The 20782-nt window shown below is 32.6% G+C and overlaps 4 protein-coding genes across 4 annotated transcripts; 2 read left to right on the forward strand and 2 right to left on the reverse strand.

Moving 5' to 3' along the window:
* Window positions 1–2202: 2202 nt before the first annotated feature.
* Window positions 2203–3427, reverse strand: LOC120575987 (F-box protein At4g09920). Its single transcript, XM_039826932.1, has 2 exons — window positions 2723–3427; window positions 2203–2487 (listed from the first exon to the last, which is right to left on the reverse strand). Exons 1-2 carry the CDS (start codon window positions 3425–3427, stop codon window positions 2203–2205), a joined length of 990 nt encoding a protein of 329 aa, XP_039682866.1.
* Window positions 3428–9188: 5761 nt separating this feature from the next.
* On the forward strand, window positions 9189–10156 carry LOC25481232 (uncharacterized). The gene is made up of 3 exons (XM_039826933.1): window positions 9189–9245; window positions 9367–9646; window positions 10068–10156. Exons 1-3 carry the CDS (start codon window positions 9189–9191, stop codon window positions 10154–10156), a joined length of 426 nt encoding a protein of 141 aa, XP_039682867.1.
* A 39-nt stretch (window positions 10157–10195) lies between these two features.
* On the forward strand, window positions 10196–11930 carry LOC120580855 (uncharacterized). Its single transcript, XM_039835040.1, has 2 exons — window positions 10196–10332; window positions 11515–11930. Exons 1-2 carry the CDS (start codon window positions 10248–10250, stop codon window positions 11802–11804), a joined length of 375 nt encoding a protein of 124 aa, XP_039690974.1. The 5' UTR covers window positions 10196–10247; the 3' UTR covers window positions 11805–11930.
* Window positions 11931–15706: 3776 nt separating this feature from the next.
* Window positions 15707–19773, reverse strand: LOC120580893 (polyadenylate-binding protein 3). The gene is made up of 8 exons (XM_039835108.1): window positions 19706–19773; window positions 19366–19610; window positions 17452–18218; window positions 17223–17300; window positions 17050–17139; window positions 16415–16702; window positions 16130–16315; window positions 15707–16049 (listed from the first exon to the last, which is right to left on the reverse strand). The coding sequence occupies exons 2-8, from the start codon at window positions 19598–19600 to the stop codon at window positions 15837–15839; spliced, it is 1857 nt and encodes a 618-aa protein (XP_039691042.1). The 5' UTR covers window positions 19601–19610; window positions 19706–19773; the 3' UTR covers window positions 15707–15836.
* Window positions 19774–20782: the final 1009 nt, after the last annotated feature.

The raw sequence follows: 20782 nt of genomic DNA on the forward strand, positions 1-20782 counted from the left end.
TGCTTTTTTAGGATTTTAGGCCTCCAATTTCAAGCTATCATCCTGACATCCAAAATGAGGTACGCAAAGCTTACTTGAAATTTTGCCACACTAATATGAAATGTCTAGATCCACCCCTGGTTTCACATGTGAAAATTGTATCATTCAAGATATGATTATTCATGAAGAAATGAAATTCCTTGATACAACGTCGTTTAGCAGCTTCTATCCATGCATCCAAGATGTGATCACTTAATACAAAACGACACTTAAGGCATGCTAAAAGTTTTGATGAATTGGTTTGACAGACGAGGAGGGAGCATGAATGTATCAATAAATCCACATACACTATTAAAGGCTGCGTAGTACACGGTTTCATCATCGAAGCGGAGAATGGTGAGTGAGTGGCAAAGTGGGATCCACCGTTTCGAAAGAACGGTGGTAGTGAAAGCGATTTTGATGGGAAGAAAAGAAAGTATGTGACATAGCAATTCATCAGGTAAGTCACTGATTCTATCGGGAGTGGTTATGGTGCATAAGGAAATCCTTATGCACCGTGCATAAATCCCAATATAATTGCTTCCTACACCCCCAAAGTGAGCCAAAACCATTTTTGTTGTGGAAATGATTTCCAGAATCTTCAAAATGAAAGAAATCTGATGGTTGTGATGTGTTTATGCACGGTGCATAAGGAAATGGCTTATGCACCATAACTTTTGCCGTGGAGGTAACTTTTGTCCTTTACCGAAAGTAGGGTTATCTCTTTTATTTTATTTTAACCAACAAACCCGGAAACAAATTTTCTTGTCAATTAACACCAATTTTTTTTCTTTAAAAAAAAAAAACACTAATTTTGAGAAACCCAATATTTTTTTTTTTCAACTACACCTACCAACAGACATGTGCTAAACGAACGATTAGAAATCAAAATAAAAAGGTTAATTGTTTAAATTGACCCTCTAAAAAATGATTTCGTAAAATAAAATATACATATTTTAATCCTGTAATTTGAAATTTTTCTTATTTTTGACCCTATATAATTTACATGTGGATCAAAAAAGAGATCTACAAATTGAATTTTTCATGATTTTTTTAGGAATCTTTAGCATGTTCAAACATATAGCTTTACACAGAATTATGTATTTCCGACTAAGACGAATTTATTATGACTTTTTATTCCTCAAAATTATGAATTTCTTAATCAACTCATAATTAATTTGTATCTCGTTTCAAAACTCCAATATTTCATGGTGAAGGTTCTTATGATGTTCTAACCATGCCTACAAATTTAGAGAACGTAATTTGATCCGTGAGTATGAGTTTACTCGGAAAAAAAAATTAAATTTCGCACGTTTCGGTTGAAAAATAAAAATAAATTGAAATGTCTGGGAAATGCTACAAAGTGTCTAGTACAAAGTTAGTGTGCCCTTTTACTTCGGAGTTTGCTTGGAACAAAAGAAACTCCAAATTGTGTGGAAAGTCGGTGATAGTTCAATTTATTGTTAATGAGTGTTCGAAAAAGATATGTGATCCTCTTACCTACATAATGGATAAGTCCAAATCAGCTCCAAATGCTACATGTATGTTTGATTCCACTTTTAGATGAGCCAAAATTGATTCAAGAGGCATATAATTGATTTTGAGATGGAAGCGACCTGGCACATTGGTTTTGTGGGATTGTGTTAGGACCAACCGCATATTCTAAGAATCCAAAGGCCTAAGGAACCATAGCCAATTAAATATGAAAAAAACCAACCAATACAGGAAACCATGATCATGAGTGTTCAAATGTTGCTACTTATATGTTACATTATTTGTTCTCTTTTAAAGAGAGTAAAATTCTTCAACTCTAAAGCACGAGTCCAGTTTTTATGTTTCAAAATCAATTATTAAAAGCAAGTTAACAGGAACTGAAAATTAAAACTATTCAGACATATATGTTACATTGTTTGTGCATTTCTAAATCTAGATTGGAAGCAAACCATAGAAAACTATAAGAGTTATGTTGAAGTTTATGACACAATCATAAAAACATAATACTAAATGCAAAAACAGGAATCATAAATTTCTTATGCATCGATGAAAGAGCTACTCGTTGAGTAAACCTACACTGATGTAAAGAAGTAAATAATAAAATTACTTGGAACAATTCTCACTGACAATGCAATAGAGCAATATAAAATTAAGAGCATCCAAACAGAATTTAATTGAAACTTCTAATTACTACTTATATTCAAATGTAAGTTTACATGCTGGAGAAATCCTTGGACAAGAGGACAATTCTTCTATAATTTCACTCCTTTCTAAAAGCATTTCATTTGAGGAGCGAGTAGTAACGTCGATTGTCATATCTTGTAAAAGCCTAGCATTCTGCAGAATATATGTTGCAAATCGAAGGTTATTTGCCGATCCTTCAAAGTTTAAAATTGTACATGATCTGAGGTGAGACGAAACACATTCAAGAACCGAATTTGGCCATTTCCATTCCTTGGATGAGCTGGACCTCCACTGTCAAAGGGATGAAAAGCAACATTTATCAAAATATATTTGAAACAGAACAAGCAAACAAATATATTACTCAACAAACCTTTCTAATAAAAACAATTTGAAGCTTGGGACATTGTTGGAGCAATTGTACTATGCCATCCCAGCCATGAAAGAAGCAATAAAACTGTAGTTTAATGTGAATTAAGTTTCGAAACACCGGAAAGCTTTTAAAAATAATATCTTCTGCTTGGTATACGCATAGAAACTCAACATTATTAACTACATTATAAGGAACATCTATTGCCCGCATTTCAGCTCTAACTAACTTAGCCAGGGACAAGGATTTAACCCCTACAGGTGCACTGTTTTTATCATGTTTGGAAGTACCATAAGCATTCAAATCCTCTAGGTTAGGAGAAGCATTAAGAAGTTGTTGCAGAACATTCTTATTTTTAAAACGAACAAATCTCAATTGTAGGGTTTTGAGGGACGGAAGATCACGACACAAATTTTCAACTTCAACTTGTAACCATTCAAGTTTGAGAACAACTAGGGTTTGACATGTGAAAATTGTGTCATTCGAGATTCTGGCAATCATGGAGAGATGAAATTCCTCAATACAACGTTGTTTAGCAGCTTCTACCCATGCGTCCAAGATATGGCAATTAGAATCACTGAATACAAAACGACACTTAAGGCTAAAAGTTTTGATGAATTGGTTTGGGAGACGAGGAGGGAGCATGAATGTATCAATAAATCCACATACACTATTAAAGGCTGCGTAGTTGTGCACGGTTTCATCATCAAAGCGGAGAATGGTGAGTGAGTGGAAAAGTGGGGTCCACCGCTTCGAAAGAACTGTGGTAGTGAAAGCGATTTTGGTGGGAAGAAAAGAGAGTATGTGACATAATAATTCATCAGGTAAGTTACTGATTCTATCCATCTTCTTTGAGTCTTCCATCGTTGAGAGAGAGAGAGAAGTTGCAAAGTAGGGTTTGTGGAGCGTTGGTGGAGATAACTTTTGTCCTTTACCAAAAGTAGGGTTATCGTTTTTATTTTATTTTACTCGTAAAAGCCGCTAACAAATTTTGTTCACCAATTTTTCTTTAAAAAAATTAATAAATTAACATCAATTTTTTTTTTCCTTCAAAATGAAAAAAACAGCACAAATTTTTTGAGAAACCCAAAAAAAAATTGGTTTCAATTAAAACTATCAACAAACTCGTGCTAAACGAACGATGAGAAATAAAAAAAGGCTAATTGTTTAAATTGACCATGTAAAATACGTGATGTCTACAAAATGACATTGTAAAATAAAAAAATATATATTTTAACCTTGTAATTTGAAATTCTTCTTATTTTTGACCCATAATTTACACATTTGTCCAAAAAAGTGATCTAAAGATTGAATTTTTTTGATGATTTTTTTTTTTTAGGAATCTTTAGGATGTTCAAACATAGCTTTACACAAAAAAAAAAAAAGATTTTTCTTTTAAAAAATACATATATCTTTGTGATATATGCAAGTGAAGAAAATATACTAAGGGATAAGACATTACTTGGTCTATAGGTTGATTTTAATTAACGGTATCTTGATTCATACAGATGCACAGAAGCCAGTAAAAGATCAGAGAAGAATCACATTATTCGAATTGAAGGGGTTCTCCACTTGAAAATCATTCAAGTTGACTTCAATAAAAATCCAAACAGGAACTTATTTCTACATGGTGTGGGTGGAGTTGTCACTTGGAAGTATTTCTAAATCAACATGTATCTATAAAAAAAGGGGGAAGTAGAACGAAAAGAAGGAATTGGAAATAAAAAAAAAGGGGAGCCAGAAGCTTCGCTTCCAGTAGCTTGCTTACTCTCCTAGTTAGAAGAAGGCTCTTTGGCGAATTCTTTAGATCTGGGTAGAGTCTCGCTCAGTAAAGAGAGTTGTAGATTCCTGGAAAAGGAGAGTGGCCTTGATTCTCTTCTTTGATCACCCAAAGCTTTCATTAAGGCTTTACATGTTGTTCTATATCTATAGAACAGAAAAAACATCCAAGGAAAATGCCCTGCAACCAATTACTGCCTAGGGAACCCATTTGCTCGCCTGGCACGACAAACTAAAAACAGGATGGATGATTGGAAACTGGCCTAGCATATGACTCTATAATCAGCTAGTCGGAATCGGAATATGCTTTTACCCTTGCTTGAACAGGTTTACTCACAGGCACTGAAACTAGATAGCAACTGTAATTGTAATTGGATGGCAAGGAAATCACAAGATTGCTCACTTAAAACCTAGCTTGCTGGCGCCTGCTGGCTCTCCTAAGTCTCTTTCCCTTTCCTGCAACTGGAACTCTAAATGTAGCACTGGATGTAAACTCTCACTTGAAGAATTGCTAGCTTGCCTATAATTCCTACTTGAATAAAAGAAAGGTCTGCTAAATCTAAATCTATATTTAATTTTCCCTTTATATCATTAATGTTGGTTTGACAATATATATGATTTACAAATCAAGAGAGATCTTAGTTAATGTATTATTTGTGATATAGTTGTATTATGAATATATGTACACAAACACATCAAAAAGATGGATTCATGTCTAATAAAAAATTAAGTGATGATAACCCAACAAATTGTGAAAATTTGCAAAGCTATCTTCGTAAAAACAAGTCACTTGTCAATTTGTTGAGACACTATCCATTATTTATGACAGTTCATCCTATTGTGTAGGATAGTGTACACTGCAGCATTGGAGGTTGTGTTCATACGTTTAACAAATCTATAGCTCATGAATGAGTACGGGTGTGCTTTATTGCAGTGTAGATTTTATGGATTTACCTTTATGAGTGTTGGAGGTGGGGTCGTCTAGATGAAAGCTTGTACAAACTTGCTAGAGCCACTCATGTAATTTAGGTAGAGGTGCAAAACTAAAATACATCACACCGTGTTGAACAACTTTGGACGTGATATCAATGTGAGTAAAATATTACTCGTAGTTTTAAGTTAAATATTTAAATTTAACACATGTGTTAAGAGGCAATCTCAAACTCCGTGAAAGCAAGCAAATAGGCTTGCAATGTGCAAAACTATGAAGAAGAAAAGAAAATGAGAAAAAGGAAATTTATTAGTGGAAAGTGTAACTGATACAATGGATCACTATAGCTATATATAGAGTGTAGAATCACAACACTAACTCAACTACACATGAATAACTAACTCAGTTACATTTGTTAAGCTAGATCAATTACACATAGTTACTTGCTATACAAGTAACAGATACATATCTATTTTACCTTTAACAACATGTACACAAACCTAGAGAAATTGTAGACCAAAATGTAAGTGTTATTTCCAAAGTGAATTCATGGCCTCTTCCAGTTTTTTCTTAAGAACATCCAGAGACTTCAATTCTGATGAAGTAGAATTCTTTGCAGACTTCAATTCTGCATTTTCGATGATATATCTTGCAGCATTAAAGCACTACAATGCCAACAAAAAAATAGTAAAAATCAAAATCACTTAAAAACTTCTATATGCATACTCTAGAGAACTAATCAGACAAGATCATGATAGTATTTAGAGGGATAGAGTTACCTGTTCAACTCTCTCCTCTAAAGCACAAAGAACAACGGCTCGAGGATGCTTTGAATTCGAACCAAGCAACTCTCTATCCCATCTTAGCAGCTATAAAAGTAAACGGATTTAATCCATCTTTAGACAAGGAAATAATGAACATAGAAGGAACAAAACTGGCAGACATGGCAATTTAATTAGTTTACATATGATGTCAGTGTAAAACTAATTTACACTGACAGTACTGTATGTCTTGTTTTCGCAGACTAATTCATAAAAGCTTAATTATTGAAGCTTATTTTGTAATTTATTCCCGCGTTCAATCCGCTTCATAGAGAATGACATTAGAATAATCAAAGTGCAACATCTAAGTGCCAACTTTAGCTTTTGTTTCCTTACACAATCTGCTTAATTTTCCAAACAAAGTAAAATGAGTATGGTTTCTACTCCTAAACTTCTTTGATTCCCAATTTCATACAACTAAATGGAAAAATCATGTTAATTTTGCAATCATGTAGTAGTTTAAGGTTTAATTGCCGTTACATTGCTGCATTTTTAGCAATATAAAAAACTATTATGTCACAGTTCAAACTCCGAACCATGGACATGAACCATAATTTAAAACACCGGCGTAAACCTTTATTCAGGATCTGTTTTCCATGTTTTCTGTTTTCACTTTCTCTTCAACTAAAAAACATGATACAATGCTTTTTGTTTTTATTTAAGAAATTTTTACATGTCAAAACATTGTTGTCATTTTTTCTGGATATGCATTCTCCCAAGCTATTATTCTATATTGCCTCTATAATAATTATTCATCAAACAAGTCTTCCATCTCCTTATTATCACTTTAAAATCGACACAAATTTCAGAAAATGAAAAATATAAATAGTTTTTTAAATGTATGTTTGGTTCCACTCTTGGAGGAGACAAAATAGATTCTAGAGATGTCGAATTAAGTTTGACATGACAGGACAATGAGTATTAGATCTGATTTTGCAACTAGAATCGATTCTAACTTAAAACTATGATTTATTGCGTTTAACACCAAACCTTCATTTTTATAGTCAAAGTTATCGTTAGCTCAATTTTACAGGATGTATCTAAACATAATATACTATACACTATGAAGCACAGACATGTATACAAACACTGGACACGACATTGACACTCAAACATTGGTACTGATAATAATTTGAGAAAATGACATAATTCAATGCAATCACATATGTTATTACACATGTCGGACACCAAAAACGCCTTCAATCAAAAGTGTACGTGCTTAAGAGAATATACATTCTAACCCACTTAAAACTAAAATCAACTTTACAAGACCAATCCATTCAAAATCAATTTTTGTCATCGCATAACCAAACAAACACTAAGTAAACAATCTTTTCATGGCTTCTCTTTGTGATTTTTGGTTTCAGGTTTCGGTGCTGCAAAGAAAGGTTCATGTCTTTCTATTTATTTTTTATTTTTTTAAGTTTGCTTGTGTTGGGTTTGTTTGATTGGACAACATGAATTCCATGGGAATTACACTTTCTGAGAAATGTTATTTAGACCCGTTATACTTATTTTACACTCCCCTTTTTCATCAATTTTTTCTTTTCAGAAAATGTACGAACCATTTTTCTTAAAAGAAAAATGTATTCATTTTAACTTGTTAATAAGAACTTGTCAAAAAAAAAAAAAAACTTGTTAATAAGAAGATATGACACCCCCTTAAAAAAGAAGATATGACACTCTTGAAATGAATTATTGTAAGTGAAATAATACAGGCTAAAAATTATATATTTGCTCCCTTAAGTTAATGGGTTAAATATGTTTTTAGTCCATATAAAATTTAGATCTTATTTAATTTTAATAGTTCTTTTAGTCCCTAATTTTTTTTTTTCTGCATTCAGTATTAATCCCTCTTCAATTCAAATTTGTTTAATTTATGTTTAAACTCTTGAGTTTTTGAACAATTTTTTGTAGACATGGTAACAACATTGCTAAAAGTTCATCTGCACAAATTGTCGCAAAATTTGATTTTTGCGTCCAAATTTTGTTAATTTTATCTTAGAAATTCATATTAAAAAAACTTTACCTTTTTCCGTTTTAAGAAATTCATATTTAATTCGTTTCATCTTAAAAAATTCTAAATTTTAGTAAATGAACCTTTTCATAGTGTTCTAACCTTATCTAAAAAAAATCGTTCAAAAATTTAAGAATTTAAGAATAATCAAACAAACTTTGTTGTAAGAGGGACTAAAATTAGAAGTAATTTTTTTTGTAGGGACTAAAAAACTATTAAAATTAAGTAAGGATTAAACTTAAAAGTTTTCAATTTTATAGGGACCAAAAACATATTTAATCCTAAGTTAATTATAAATTTCACTTTGGCCCTTTATGTTTTTTCTCTTCATTTGGTCCTTTTAAGTTATAAATCAATTTTAATGGCCGCTGAATCAAAGACATATTTAATTCTGATAACCGACTTCTTGGATTAAAGAATAGGCTAAATTACACTAGAGTCCTTCTAAGTTTGAGGTTTGTAATATATTAGTCATTTTATTTTGGTCACATATAAGTCCTTTAAATTAGATGTTTGTAACCGATTAAACTTGATCACACATACGTCTTTTAATTTTATAAACATTTTCAATTTAGTCATTGACTTAACCAAACGTTACAAAAACGACGATATGACAATTAGGGGTCGTTTCTTTTAGATTTTTTCCAAAAAAAAAATCACTTTTTTCATTTTTAAGTGTTTGTATAGGATTTTTAGAAAAATCATTTTATCAAAAAAAATATATTTTGATCCTAAAATGAAAAGCTATTAGGATTAGCTTTTTTTCAAAATCTATTTTTTTTTTTTTCAAATGTAAGGAGCTAACACATTACAATTTAGAACTCATTTTTTTTAAAAATGGATTTTTATGGATAGTAGGTAAACAAAAATAACTTCAACTTTTTTTTTAAATCTTAAAAGAAAAATCTCTAGATTCTTTTGACATAAAATCTATTTTTCTTCTAAGTGCATCACAATTTGCCAAATTCAATTCCCTCCCTAATTTTCATATTTGAAAAGTTTAAGCGCTAAACATAAAATCTTTCTTTCACAAAAGAGTTTTTTACTTTCCCCAAAATTTTCCTTCGTTGCACAACAATGGCGACATCAACACTTTTCATCGCTCTTCAATGCTTCAATTGCTCCACCATGCAGGTAATCTCTCTCTCTCTCTCTCTCTCTCTCTCTCTCTCTCTTCCAATCCCTAATTCATTAAATTCAGGTAAAGCAAAAGAAGAAATGCAGCAACAAATGGAACTGCGTTGTGTGCAATCAGAAACAATCTGTTCGCAAAATCTTCGCTCAAGGTTACAAAGCTAAGGACATTCGCTCTTTCGTTCAATCCGTCAATATGTCCAGAAAGTCCATTGAAGAAGATGATCAGCAGCAGTGGCTCCTCGCCGGAACCCTAAATCCTACACCAGAGGAACATGTTCGCGGAGAATATGAATTTCCAGCTGATTTAACCGATAAGAAGAAGTGTAAAACTGATTGGAGTTTGTATCTCGATAATGACGATCATCGCGCCACCGAGAGAGACGGACAACAGCAACATGGTTATTTACTTTTTACCTTTTTAATTTCAATTATATAATTAATTGTTATAGAATTTTAGTGTTTGATAATAATTAAATTGAAGTAAAACTTGAAGTATGCTTCTTTGAAGGATTGACACATATACATACACATCCACATTTCTTATAGAAGGCGTGTCCGGCATGCCACAACACTAACACATATGATTACATTCAATTATTTATTTTTTCAAATAATTATCAGTGAGTATAACAATGTGTTATTATTGGACACTAACATGTGTCAGAGTCAGACACCAAACATGGCTTCAATTTGTAATTTTGGTGCTACATAGCAGGCACCTCACACGACACAAACATTCACATGTAGACATCGGTACTAATTTGTGAAAATTGAAGTGATTGAATATAACTGTGTGCATAACTGTTGTGTCAATATTAGACTGGCACGTGTCAGATACACCTTGGATTTGTAGTGTCAATATAGCAGAACTAGTTCATTTTCACAGCTTTAGGTTGCTTTCATTTTGATAAGTAGTGCTGGTTTTGATGCATTTTGGATCGATTGAATTGAACAGAAGACGACTTTGAGCCTTTGGTAGTGACTGAGTTGCCCAATAACATGCTCAAGAAGCGCAAATCGGTGAATAATTCAACTTCAAGATATGGCAGGCGTTTTAAAAGCCCACTGTTCCAAAACTCTCAAGGTGAAGATTCCTTATTGCTTATGTGTATGTGGTGGTAATCAGTAATTCAAGTTATTCAATTAGTTTTGATGATACTAAGAATTGAACACAACAGATTTTACCAATTGTAGTTAGTTAAAGAGAGATACAAAACAAATGACACAAATCTATTTGGCTAATATACTCGTACAGACAGCTTTAATAGAGATTACTATTGTTGCACACGGATGATTATTCAAACACTCATCCACAACATATTGAACTATCACCCACTTCCACACAATTTGGAATTTCTTTTGTCCCAATCAGTGTCGTCAAATAACAGATGTAGAGGTGCTATAGCACTATAGCATCTCCAAATTTGAATAAACCGCAATTTTTGCCGATACACAGTTGACACCACTGTCCCACGCAATACCGAGACACGTAAATATGCCCCTGAAGCTCAGAAGTAAAAGGGAACTTTCAACAAACAGATTTAAACATAATTATTGATCGAGTAGCTTGCAATAATAAATTATTACCTAAAGCTAAATAATTGATTATTGAAAGGGCATAATTGATTATAATTCTTCCATAATCGATTCAAACAACTCTAACTCATTTCAAAATCCTTGAAGATTAGATCATAATATCTAATTCAGCAACTTTGTTAAACAAATTGTTATATATTGAAAAACCATTGTGTTCCACATATTTTATGATCTTTACAAACAAGTTCCTACCTATATCTGAACTTCCTTCAAACTTTGGAACTTGATCTTGCCAATTACTTTGTTCGACAGTGTTGTCAAATAGAGGTGGTATAGTGTAGCACAATTTAAACAAACCTCTATTGTTCTGGGATAGCTATTTAGTACAAATTGTTGTCAAATAGCGCCTATAGCGGCTCTAGATCATTGTAGCATAGCACAATTTGAACAAACCACTATTATCCGTGATCCGCGACTGACAACATTGCTTTGATGTCATTTACATATGAATCTTCATCTTCATTCTCTGGTTTAGCTTTCATTTTTTTATGTGCATTGAGAGCTGTAATCATCTTCACAGTATTGCTACATTATTTTGCTTCCAAATTATTTTCTTTTATAAAATACATATATCTGTGATATATGTAATAGCAGAAACTATACTAAGAGATAAGATCTTACATTATATATGGGCTGATCTGAATTAACAGTAAATTGATTCTTCACACAGATGCAGGGGAGACAGTAAAAGATCAGAGACAAATCACATTATTGACTGAAAGCAATTCACAGAGAAATAACATAGTAACAACAGCTAATGAGAGGACTCAGAAATGCAAACTAACAATCAACAGTTCAGCTTCCAAATGGAATGATTACTTAACTGAGGACAATGACAACTGCAATAAGAGAGGCTTTAACTTCAAGGACGCTTCAGGTTCATGGAACAACAACGACATCTTAGAGGCCATAACTGGTGAGCAAAGAGTAGAAGATGATATCCACCCTGATTTTATGTGACTTTTATAAAATCAGGTGTTACATAAAAGTGTTTGATTTTGTGTAAGTGTACAAATAATATATAACAACTCCACGCAAGTTTCTTCTGGCCTCATTTAAATGGATTTCCAATGGTACGGATTTGGATTCGGTGTTATACTTGTCTTCAAACTATATCTGTATTCAAACTATTCTTGCATGAATAACAGTTTTAGTACATACATTCTTATCCATTGAGTGTTGTTGATTGCACTTAAACTCTTATCCATCAAATAGCTAAGAAGAGATCACAAATCAATTTTTCTCATTTTAGAGAAGAGGATGAGTTTTACAAACACTGATCAATGACAAATTGAACAGTCACTAATGAATCACTTCCAAAACATCTTGGTGCTAATAGTGAAAGGACATTTTCAACAGGCCATTACCATTAATTATGAAAGGGACATGAATCAATGGATTCTTTATTATAATATATTTCGATATTTTGATCGATAGTGAAGCTGCACTCTATCAAGAATTCGGGACTGTTTATTTTATAAATTTTGGTACAATTTATTCTCCTTCCTTTACTTTTTAATTTTTCTGTACTGTTTCCTTTCTGTTATATTTTTCTGCATATTTCCTTTGTTGCTGAGTTTTATTTTTGTATTTTTGAAGGAAAGAAGCTTATAACATTTCATTATTTAAAATGTGTTCGGTATAATATGGGATTTCGACCAAAATTTGGAAACTAGATGAGGATGTGGCCGTCTTAGCTAATCTACGAGATGGCTCATTTGCTTGTCTCCTCACAAATTCAACACTAGAGTTCACATAATATCGTTCAAAGATAATTTTACAATTATGAATAATTATCCCAAACTCTGTAACATCCTGATGTGCAGATGAAAAATTATCCACCACCTTTTTGTCATCAAGCATGAAAATCGATAGGTCTCAAATGTAGTTGATGAACCCATTCTAAAGCCGATGACAATCCTAGAGCTTCGCCAACATGTACCTCACAGACTGGAGTAAACCATTTAGTTTTTGCCAAAACAAAAGTGTATGTATCATCCCTTATACAAACTCTTATTTCCACAATCTTGCACATAAATCTTCGTTTAGTTGGTTTGATCCATTTCACATTTCCTTCTTGTCGCGGCTGCGTACAAGATGTATTACAAATCCTATAAATGGTTTGTCAATCATGAAGCATAACTTTTGATCTCTCCAAAACATAAACTTGACAATCAATTACTTCTTCCACACTCTGTTGTTTCTTTGTTTTCAGATACTGCGCAACACAAATCAAATAAAGCCACATCTTCCTTAGATAAATCTTGTAATGTTTTGAAGATAATATTCTTGATATCCATATCTTGTTGTAGAAAAATAGAAATAGAAGAAAATAAAGGCAACATACTCCAAACATTTAAGTTACTTGGACATTGAAAAAGTAAATGAAGCGTATCCTCACTGCCCATCGTACATAGTGTGCAATTCACAGGACATGCGGCTCCTTTATCTTTCAGACGTACACAAGTTGATATGCAATTCCTACAAATTCGCCACATAAAGTTTTATACCTTTGGGGGAATCTTGAGCTTCCAAATTAGATTCCTACAACCTTGTACCTTGAAGTGGGATGTATCAAGTAATTCTTGGACACAAAAACGGTATGCACTACGAACAAAGTATTGATCATGATTTTCTTCCTTGCAATCATGTAGCATGCAATTTGAGACTCTAAGATCAACTAAAGGAAAATCTCCATCAGTTTGTGGAATAAGTGTAACATCATTTGCAATGCACTTGTTATACCAAACCTAAATATCCTCACCGTCACATATCCTCTATCTGCTTCCAACTTTGAGAATAAATTTCGAATTACATATGCTTTGTCATACAAAGCTAGGCTTATGTCTCAAAGTCGACTGAAAGAAATTTCATTTAGGATAGTATCTTGCCTTGTAAAGTTTAGCTACCAACGAATCAAGATTTGTCATAAGTTTCCAGCCATGTTAGCCTAACATAGCTAGATTAAAGGTACATAGATTTTTGAAACTCATATCTCCATCATTCTTGTGCATAGACAATTTAGCAACTTAGCAAGTTAATACCTCTACTTTGACCTCCCGCGTTTTAATTTTTATTTTCTGTTATATGCTAATTTTCTGATGCTCGTAGTTGATTAAGTAATAAATTACTCTCCATCTGTGCTTTTATTTGTTTTAAAGATTGTTCACAATCATTTATTTTGCATCATCAATTATTTAACCAAATAAATGAACAACATTAGTATAATTTTTCCTTAAAATAACATTCGTATAATTTCTTACAATATAAGCTACCATTTCAGAATTAAAATTTGGAGAGAAAAATGGCCCCTTCACAACTTTAGAGCAACTCTTACATAAACACAACCCTAATCACCAAGCCACCTTATCCTTACTGCATTATCAATGAAACATTATCTATTTTTTGCATTGAAATCATTAATATGAAATTCATTTCATCATCAAAGTCAAATGAGACACTTATAATGAGATGGATGGAGTATTATGTTTTCTCTTGTTTTGGTTTGCTGGCTTACTGGTTTTAGTAAACGATTTCTTAAGAACCGGATACAACTCAAACAAGACACTTATAATGAGACAGAGAGAGTATTATGTAGTCTCTTATTTTCGTTTGCAGAGTTTATGTCTTGGAAGATTTTTTAATTACTTGTTAGAAACAACAAAGTAGCATAGTAGCAGTAATTGATTGAAAATAATCAGATGGAAATCTGAATAATATCGATTATGCAAAGGGACAAATTTATTGTTATGGTTCCATAACCATATTCAAACAACTTGAACTCGTTTTGACAATTATTGAAAGATCATTCCAAACATATTTTCTGAACTTGGTTTTTTGAAGCAAGTAAACATAATTTATTGTTATGTTGGATACAAGCAGGAATAAAGCCACTCTATCTAGGTTATGAGGCGCTACATTAGCTTGCCTCATAAAGAATTCTTGATCATCTTGAGCGAATTGTACAGGCCATGTTGTCAAATAGAGGAGCTATAATGCAATAATGAAGTGGAATTCGAACAAGTCGATATTGTTCCGTGATACACTATTTAGTACAAAGTGTTGTCAAATAGAGGCTATTATCGGCACTATTGCATTTTAGCATTTAAAAATCTGAACAAACCACTACATTTTGCGATCAGAGAATGGTACATGCCCATCACTTCTCCCTCATACACCTGTAGCTTTGATCGAAGCCTGATGGTTCTGGATTTAACACAAAGACCATCCCCATTTCATAAGCACATTCCATTACATACAAAGCCATTGCTAATGGCCACATCAATGTTACATATTAATCATCCTTTTTGGGGGATTTTCCAGCGGTTTAGTGAAGGCTACTCTGCATGTTACGGATTTGCTTGCTGCCACTGCTGCAAGTAATTAATTTTTCCTCGTCCAAAAGTGGAATCAAACATATACATCGTATGTCTGAAACTCCTTTGAAAAAGAATAACATATAAAAAGATGATGTGGCAACAAATAATTGGATATTCCCATATTGGATACACAACACTTTAGGCATATGCTGTTTTCACAACTATACGATATAATGCCTATCTTGTCTGGAATGGCATATATATGCTGCAAATTTTCATTAACCATAAAACACAAACTATTTAATAATATGCATACCTCCAGAAGATACACATCGGCCAACATCATCCGTTGTGTTTACCATAATAAAGATAAACTCAACCAAATAAGGCAAATGCTAATCAACATTGGGTGAATTTTCTTTCACCACAGATTTTGGAAACTAATCCACTTGGATTGAATTCCTCAATCTAAATTAGATTCACCTGCAGAAAGAAAAATTAATTCCAAACAAGGGGAAAGGGATTCCCGACAAATCATTAATGTAACCAATCCAAGATGAAATAAATTCATCACACACATGAAATCCTTAATACAAAAATCCTGATAGAAAAGGGGGAAAATCCTGACAAAGTATCCAAAACAACATCTAAGATTATTTCATTCACTAAGTGATTATGAGTCGATCTTATCACCAACTGCAGGACCTTGTGAAGCTTCACGAAGGAATCGCATAGCCTCAGCAACCTTCATCTTCAGCTCCTCAGGTGACTCGATCAGATGGATGACCTCTGACTGGTCCATTTCAAGCAACATTCTTGTCACCTTTGCAGTCTGATTGGTTGGTGCAAGACGACCCACCAGAGGATGTAAATGTTCTTCCAGCATCTGTTTAACCAACAATACATTATAATATATTGACACAGAAAATTCAAAGGTTAACATATAGCTAGCAAATTTTTACATACCCGATGTTGATTTTCTTGAGAAGCAGAAGCCAAAGCTGAAGCAAGCGAGTTGTTAGACAATGGACCATGATGGTGATTGCCAGTGGAGGTTGCAGCACTCCCAGACGGATCCATCATTTGATTTCCGGGATCTACAGACATACCCACACCATTTTGAAGCCCTTGGTTGGGGTTATGAGGTCGCATCTAGATTCAAAAATTAAATTTGTTTCAAATGTTGGGGTTACGAGTTATTTAGTAATATTATTTGCAAAACAAAAAAACTTAGATTTACGGAATAAATACTTGGTTTTTCTTCTGTCGGACTTGCTGGAAGTTACCAGCTGCACGCCCACCCATCCTATTCCCCGGATGTCCCTGCCTCTGAAGGTGATATGGCAGCAAGTAATTTGGAGTAACAAAGCCAGTTCCCACACCTGACATGAACTGTGGCTGGAAACCGTATCCGTTTGGCTGAGGCGCCATGAGACCAAATGTACCTTGCTCATAATAAATTTGTTGCGGAGCAAGTCTTTGTACACTTGAATGGTATCCAGCATTTCCACCCGATACTTGAATTGCAGAAAAATACGCCTGCAATTACACAAGCTTGTGAATCTAACTATTGAATTTGTACAAAATACAATGTAAGAAAGACTAAATTTGTTTAAGATCGAAAACCAAAAAAAAATGAAAGTAAGCATGTTTCTGAAAGACCATCATATGAAGACAAAAATAGCAAATTGAAAAACTTGTTACTAAATCAAAGCTAGTAGAATAAGTTATGCTGTATAAAAATCAAATTGAAATTTAATATTTCAGCAAATGGACTTACACCTATTTCAAGGCCAAATCGTTCCATATAAATAATTGATTTATTCATATTTTAATTATGAGGTGAACTTAAATAATATATTTACAAGATAAAAGAAAAGCTTTACCTGCAACTGAGCTTTCCGATCTTCTTTCCGCTGGGCCACAGAAACATATAAGGGCTTCTGTCCAATCATCTTCCCATTCATTTCATTGATCTAAAAAAAACATAATACAAATCAAGCATCTCATAAAAAAGGTTGTGCAAAATCTTTTTTAACAAAATTAACAAACGACTTACAGCTTTGCTCGCTTCCTCCGGTGTGGTAAAAGCAACAAAACCGACGCCCTTGCTGCGTCCACGAGCATCAGACATTACCTGAAGAAACATATTAAATGCAGTTATACTTTCAGATAATCAAATAATTTTGAAGTGAGTAATGACACAAATGCATGTTAAACACAACCATGGAGTATATCTACTCACATACACTATAACAATAAATAAACAAAGATAAGTTTTGATATACCTTGCAAGATGTTATTGTTCCAAACTCAGAAAACTGCTCCTTCAGTTTTTCTTCATTAAGACTCTTATCAATGTTTTTCAAATATAAGTTAGCTCCTTGAAATTTCTCATATCTTTTTAGCTTTTCTTGCTCAAAGAAAGCTTTCAACTCTGCCTCCCTTTCCGATTTTTTCTGAGCCCTCCCGACAAATAAAACCTTCCCATCATTCGTTGTGCTCCCATTCAACTTCTCAACAGCAGTAGCTGCTGAATCTGAGCTTTGGAAATTCACAAAACCAAAACATTTAGAGTTACCATTTTCATGTTTCATGATCACAGCACTTGTTATTACACCAAAAGGGTTGAAAAGCTGCTTAAGGTCCTCATCAGTGTATGATTCAGAAAGGTTTTTCACATACACATTAGTGAACTTAGGTGATGACCTTTCTTGACGCCGAACAAAATACCCTACATAAACTTTCTTATCATTCATCAGCATGCCATCCAACTTTTCAATAGCATTTTTTGCAGACTGATCATTGTCAAATTGAACAAAACCATGTCCCTTAGAATGACCATTGCTATCCATAGCAACCTTACAAGAAAGCACATTTCCAAAAACAGAAAAAGTTTCATGCAATGCCTTGTTATCTATTGATGTTTCTAGATTCTTAATGAACAGATTTGCAAATCCAGTTTTACGAATGAGAGGGTCTCGATGAGAAAACATAATACGAATGGGCTTTCCGTTCAGAGTATAGTAGTTCAAATTCTCCATCGCATCAGCAGCTGCAGTACAAATTTTTTGAAGTTAAAGAAACAAATATAGATAAAACAATGTTTTTATAGATGATTATATAAATTGAATACATTTTCTTTTATTAATGAATGCATTGTCTTATAATATAGTATGTACTTCAATTTCGAATGTAACTCAACATCACAAAACCAGCTTATCAGTTGAATATTACCTCAAAACTACTATATGGCTTCAAAATTCTTTTGGCAAAAACTTAGCCAAAAAGGTACAGCATAGAGATGTGAGTAACATAAATTCAGATAATCTTGTTCTTCTGTACTTATTTAAATCATGAATGATGTTAAACTAGTTTACCAAGGATTAGTCGTGTTTGACTACAACTTTCTACTTTATCAAGGATCGCTACAATGATTTAAATCATGAATGATGTTAAACTAGTTTCAAAGATTAGCCACATCAGAAATTGTGACTAAGATTTTGAATGTTCGCATAATAGTAACGCGGCTGCAATGATTAATAACATTTAAAATAGGGATTGAAGAATCCCAACACAGTATTAAAGAATCCCGACTCAACCATGACATAAAAACATAATTTTACATACTACGGTTTTACTCTCTTAGAAAAAGGAATTTACTTTACTCTTTCGTAATCAAAGTCATAAAAATCAATTAAGAATTGCAACAAGTTGTGCAAAACTTAAAACTTTAGTAATCAAGATGCCAAAGTTTATGATATTTCCACAATCACTTCATTAACGCAATTGCAGTCATATTAGTTTTACTTGGCAACAACTTTAAACAGTATCCAAGAATTGCTACCATGATTTATATGACAAATAGGGTTTGAATCTTAATATGAGAATCACAGACACAAGCAAGACTTAAAAACATGATTATAAATACTAGGCTTTAACTATTTCAGAAAAAATAAGTTAGTAATCATATATAGGCAGCAAATTTAATTAAGATTTGCAATAAGTTTTGAAAAACCTAACCCTTATTTTTTTCTCTCCAAAAAAAACAAAAATTCAATTAGGTATTCACACAATCACAATGCATTCCATCAACAAGAATACATGATCCCCCTCAAAAAAAAAAAAAACAAGAATATATTATAATCAAAAGATCGAATTCAAAAAACACATAATAAAAGAATGAAACTCGAAATACAAACCATCACGAGCGTTGGAGTAGTTAACATAGCCATATCCAAGAGATGACTGCGTCATCTGATCCCGGCAAACCCTAGCAGAAAGCACTGGTGCAATCTGACTGAACAGATCATAAAGCTGGCCCTCATTGACGTTCCTTTCGAGATCACCAACGTATAAGGAAGCGGTCTCAAATCTTCCAGTACCGGTCAAAGCTGCTGGAACAACGATCTTTGGTGATGAAACCACTGCTGCCATTGCTTCAACACTGAAACAATAATGTAACAGTAGAAAACATTTTTATTGTGAATAGAACTAAAAAAAAAACAATTAAGAGAGAGAATGAGAAGAAAAAAAACATACAGTAAGGAAGAACTGGTTTTCTGGTTTTCTTTCAACACTGTAATAGAGAGAGTGTTTCTTTGGAGTGAATAAGGTTGTGTAATACGAGCTTTTTATATGTCAAATTTTGCTGAATCGAATCGCAGCATTTTATTTTAATTTTATTTTTTTAATTGTGACGCACTTTGACTTGACTTGACTTTGACAAAAGTATTACTTTCCTGTATTATTTTTGTTTTATTTGCTGCATGTTGAGTTGACCTTCTCATAAATGTAATTAAAAAAAGAAAAAAAACTTTATGATACACTCACAGATGGAAGCTTCATAATAAACTTATTTTCTAAATCAATTAATTAGCGATTTTTTTTGTTGGGTTTGAACTCTAAACCTTGTATATATTTTGCACTGTCCCTATCAATTGAGCTAAGCTCACAAGGACAATGAATAATTTTTTGATATATGAAGTTATTTGTCGACTTTTATATTTTAAAAAATATTATTTCATAATATTTCAAAAAAAATATATTATTTCATAAGAAAAAAACATCATTTTATTGTCTATAAGAATTATACTATACATTTTACATTTTATTGTAAAAAATAATTTGTATTCACTATTATGAATAATATAATTAAAAAAATTATTATTTCAGTGAAACTTTTGGTAAATGAGAATTAATTATTATAATTCTAATGTTATCAAAAAAAGATTTTTAAAAGAAATTATTTGACTATTAATTGAAAGGCTTGGTGTTATTGTACACAAAAATTTTCAAATGTACCGTAAAAATTGTCAAAAAAATATCACAAATATGTGAATGGTTAACTTTTTTTTTTGAACAAAAATATGTGTGGTTAACCGATACACCATAATTGAGTTGTCCGAAAGATATAAATCAACTATTAGATTGCGTACTTTCATTCGAGTTTTAACTCGAGATCTTGCAATAGAGTGTGTGAATTTTATGTGGTGCTTGTTATTTCCGTTCACAAACCAAACTTCAAACCTCAATATTTATTATTTTAAATTTGTATTTTCTTCTTGAATTTTGATAAGTTGTTCGTTTGACTTTGCCTTTTTTTTTTTGAAAGAATTT

The sequence above is a fragment of the Medicago truncatula genome, chromosome 6 (genome assembly GCF_003473485.1).
Source record: "Medicago truncatula cultivar Jemalong A17 chromosome 6, MtrunA17r5.0-ANR, whole genome shotgun sequence".
NCBI classification, from domain to species: Eukaryota; Viridiplantae; Streptophyta; class Magnoliopsida; order Fabales; family Fabaceae; genus Medicago; species Medicago truncatula.

Excerpts from the sequence above, each read along its gene's own strand:
- LOC120575987 (XM_039826932.1), bottom strand. The coding sequence starts at position 3,427 with ATGGAAGACTCAAAGAAGATGGATAGAATCAGTAACTTACCTGATGAA. Across the intron at positions 2,488-2,722 it reads ATAATGTTGAGTTTCTATGC|TGGAGGTCCAGCTCATCCAA; the intron begins GTATACCAAGCA and ends TCCCTTTGACAG.
- LOC120580855 (XM_039835040.1), top strand. The coding sequence starts at position 10,248 with ATGCTCAAGAAGCGCAAATCGGTGAATAATTCAACTTCAAGATATGGC. Across the intron at positions 10,333-11,514 it reads ACTGTTCCAAAACTCTCAAG|ATGCAGGGGAGACAGTAAAA; the intron begins GTGAAGATTCCT and ends TTCTTCACACAG.
- LOC120580893 (XM_039835108.1), bottom strand. The coding sequence starts at position 19,600 with ATGGCAGCAGTGGTTTCATCACCAAAGATCGTTGTTCCAGCAGCTTTG. Across the intron at positions 17,140-17,222 it reads CGGAGGAAGCGAGCAAAGCT|ATCAATGAAATGAATGGGAA; the intron begins GTAAGTCGTTTG and ends TGTTTTTTTTAG. Across the intron at positions 16,316-16,414 it reads TCCGACAGAAGAAAAACCAA|ATGCGACCTCATAACCCCAA; the intron begins GTATTTATTCCG and ends TTTTGAATCTAG.
- LOC25481232 (XM_039826933.1), top strand. The coding sequence starts at position 9,189 with ATGGCGACATCAACACTTTTCATCGCTCTTCAATGCTTCAATTGCTCC. Across the intron at positions 9,246-9,366 it reads TCAATTGCTCCACCATGCAG|AAACAATCTGTTCGCAAAAT; the intron begins GTAATCTCTCTC and ends GTGTGCAATCAG. Across the intron at positions 9,647-10,067 it reads AGACGGACAACAGCAACATG|ACTGGCACGTGTCAGATACA; the intron begins GTTATTTACTTT and ends TGTCAATATTAG.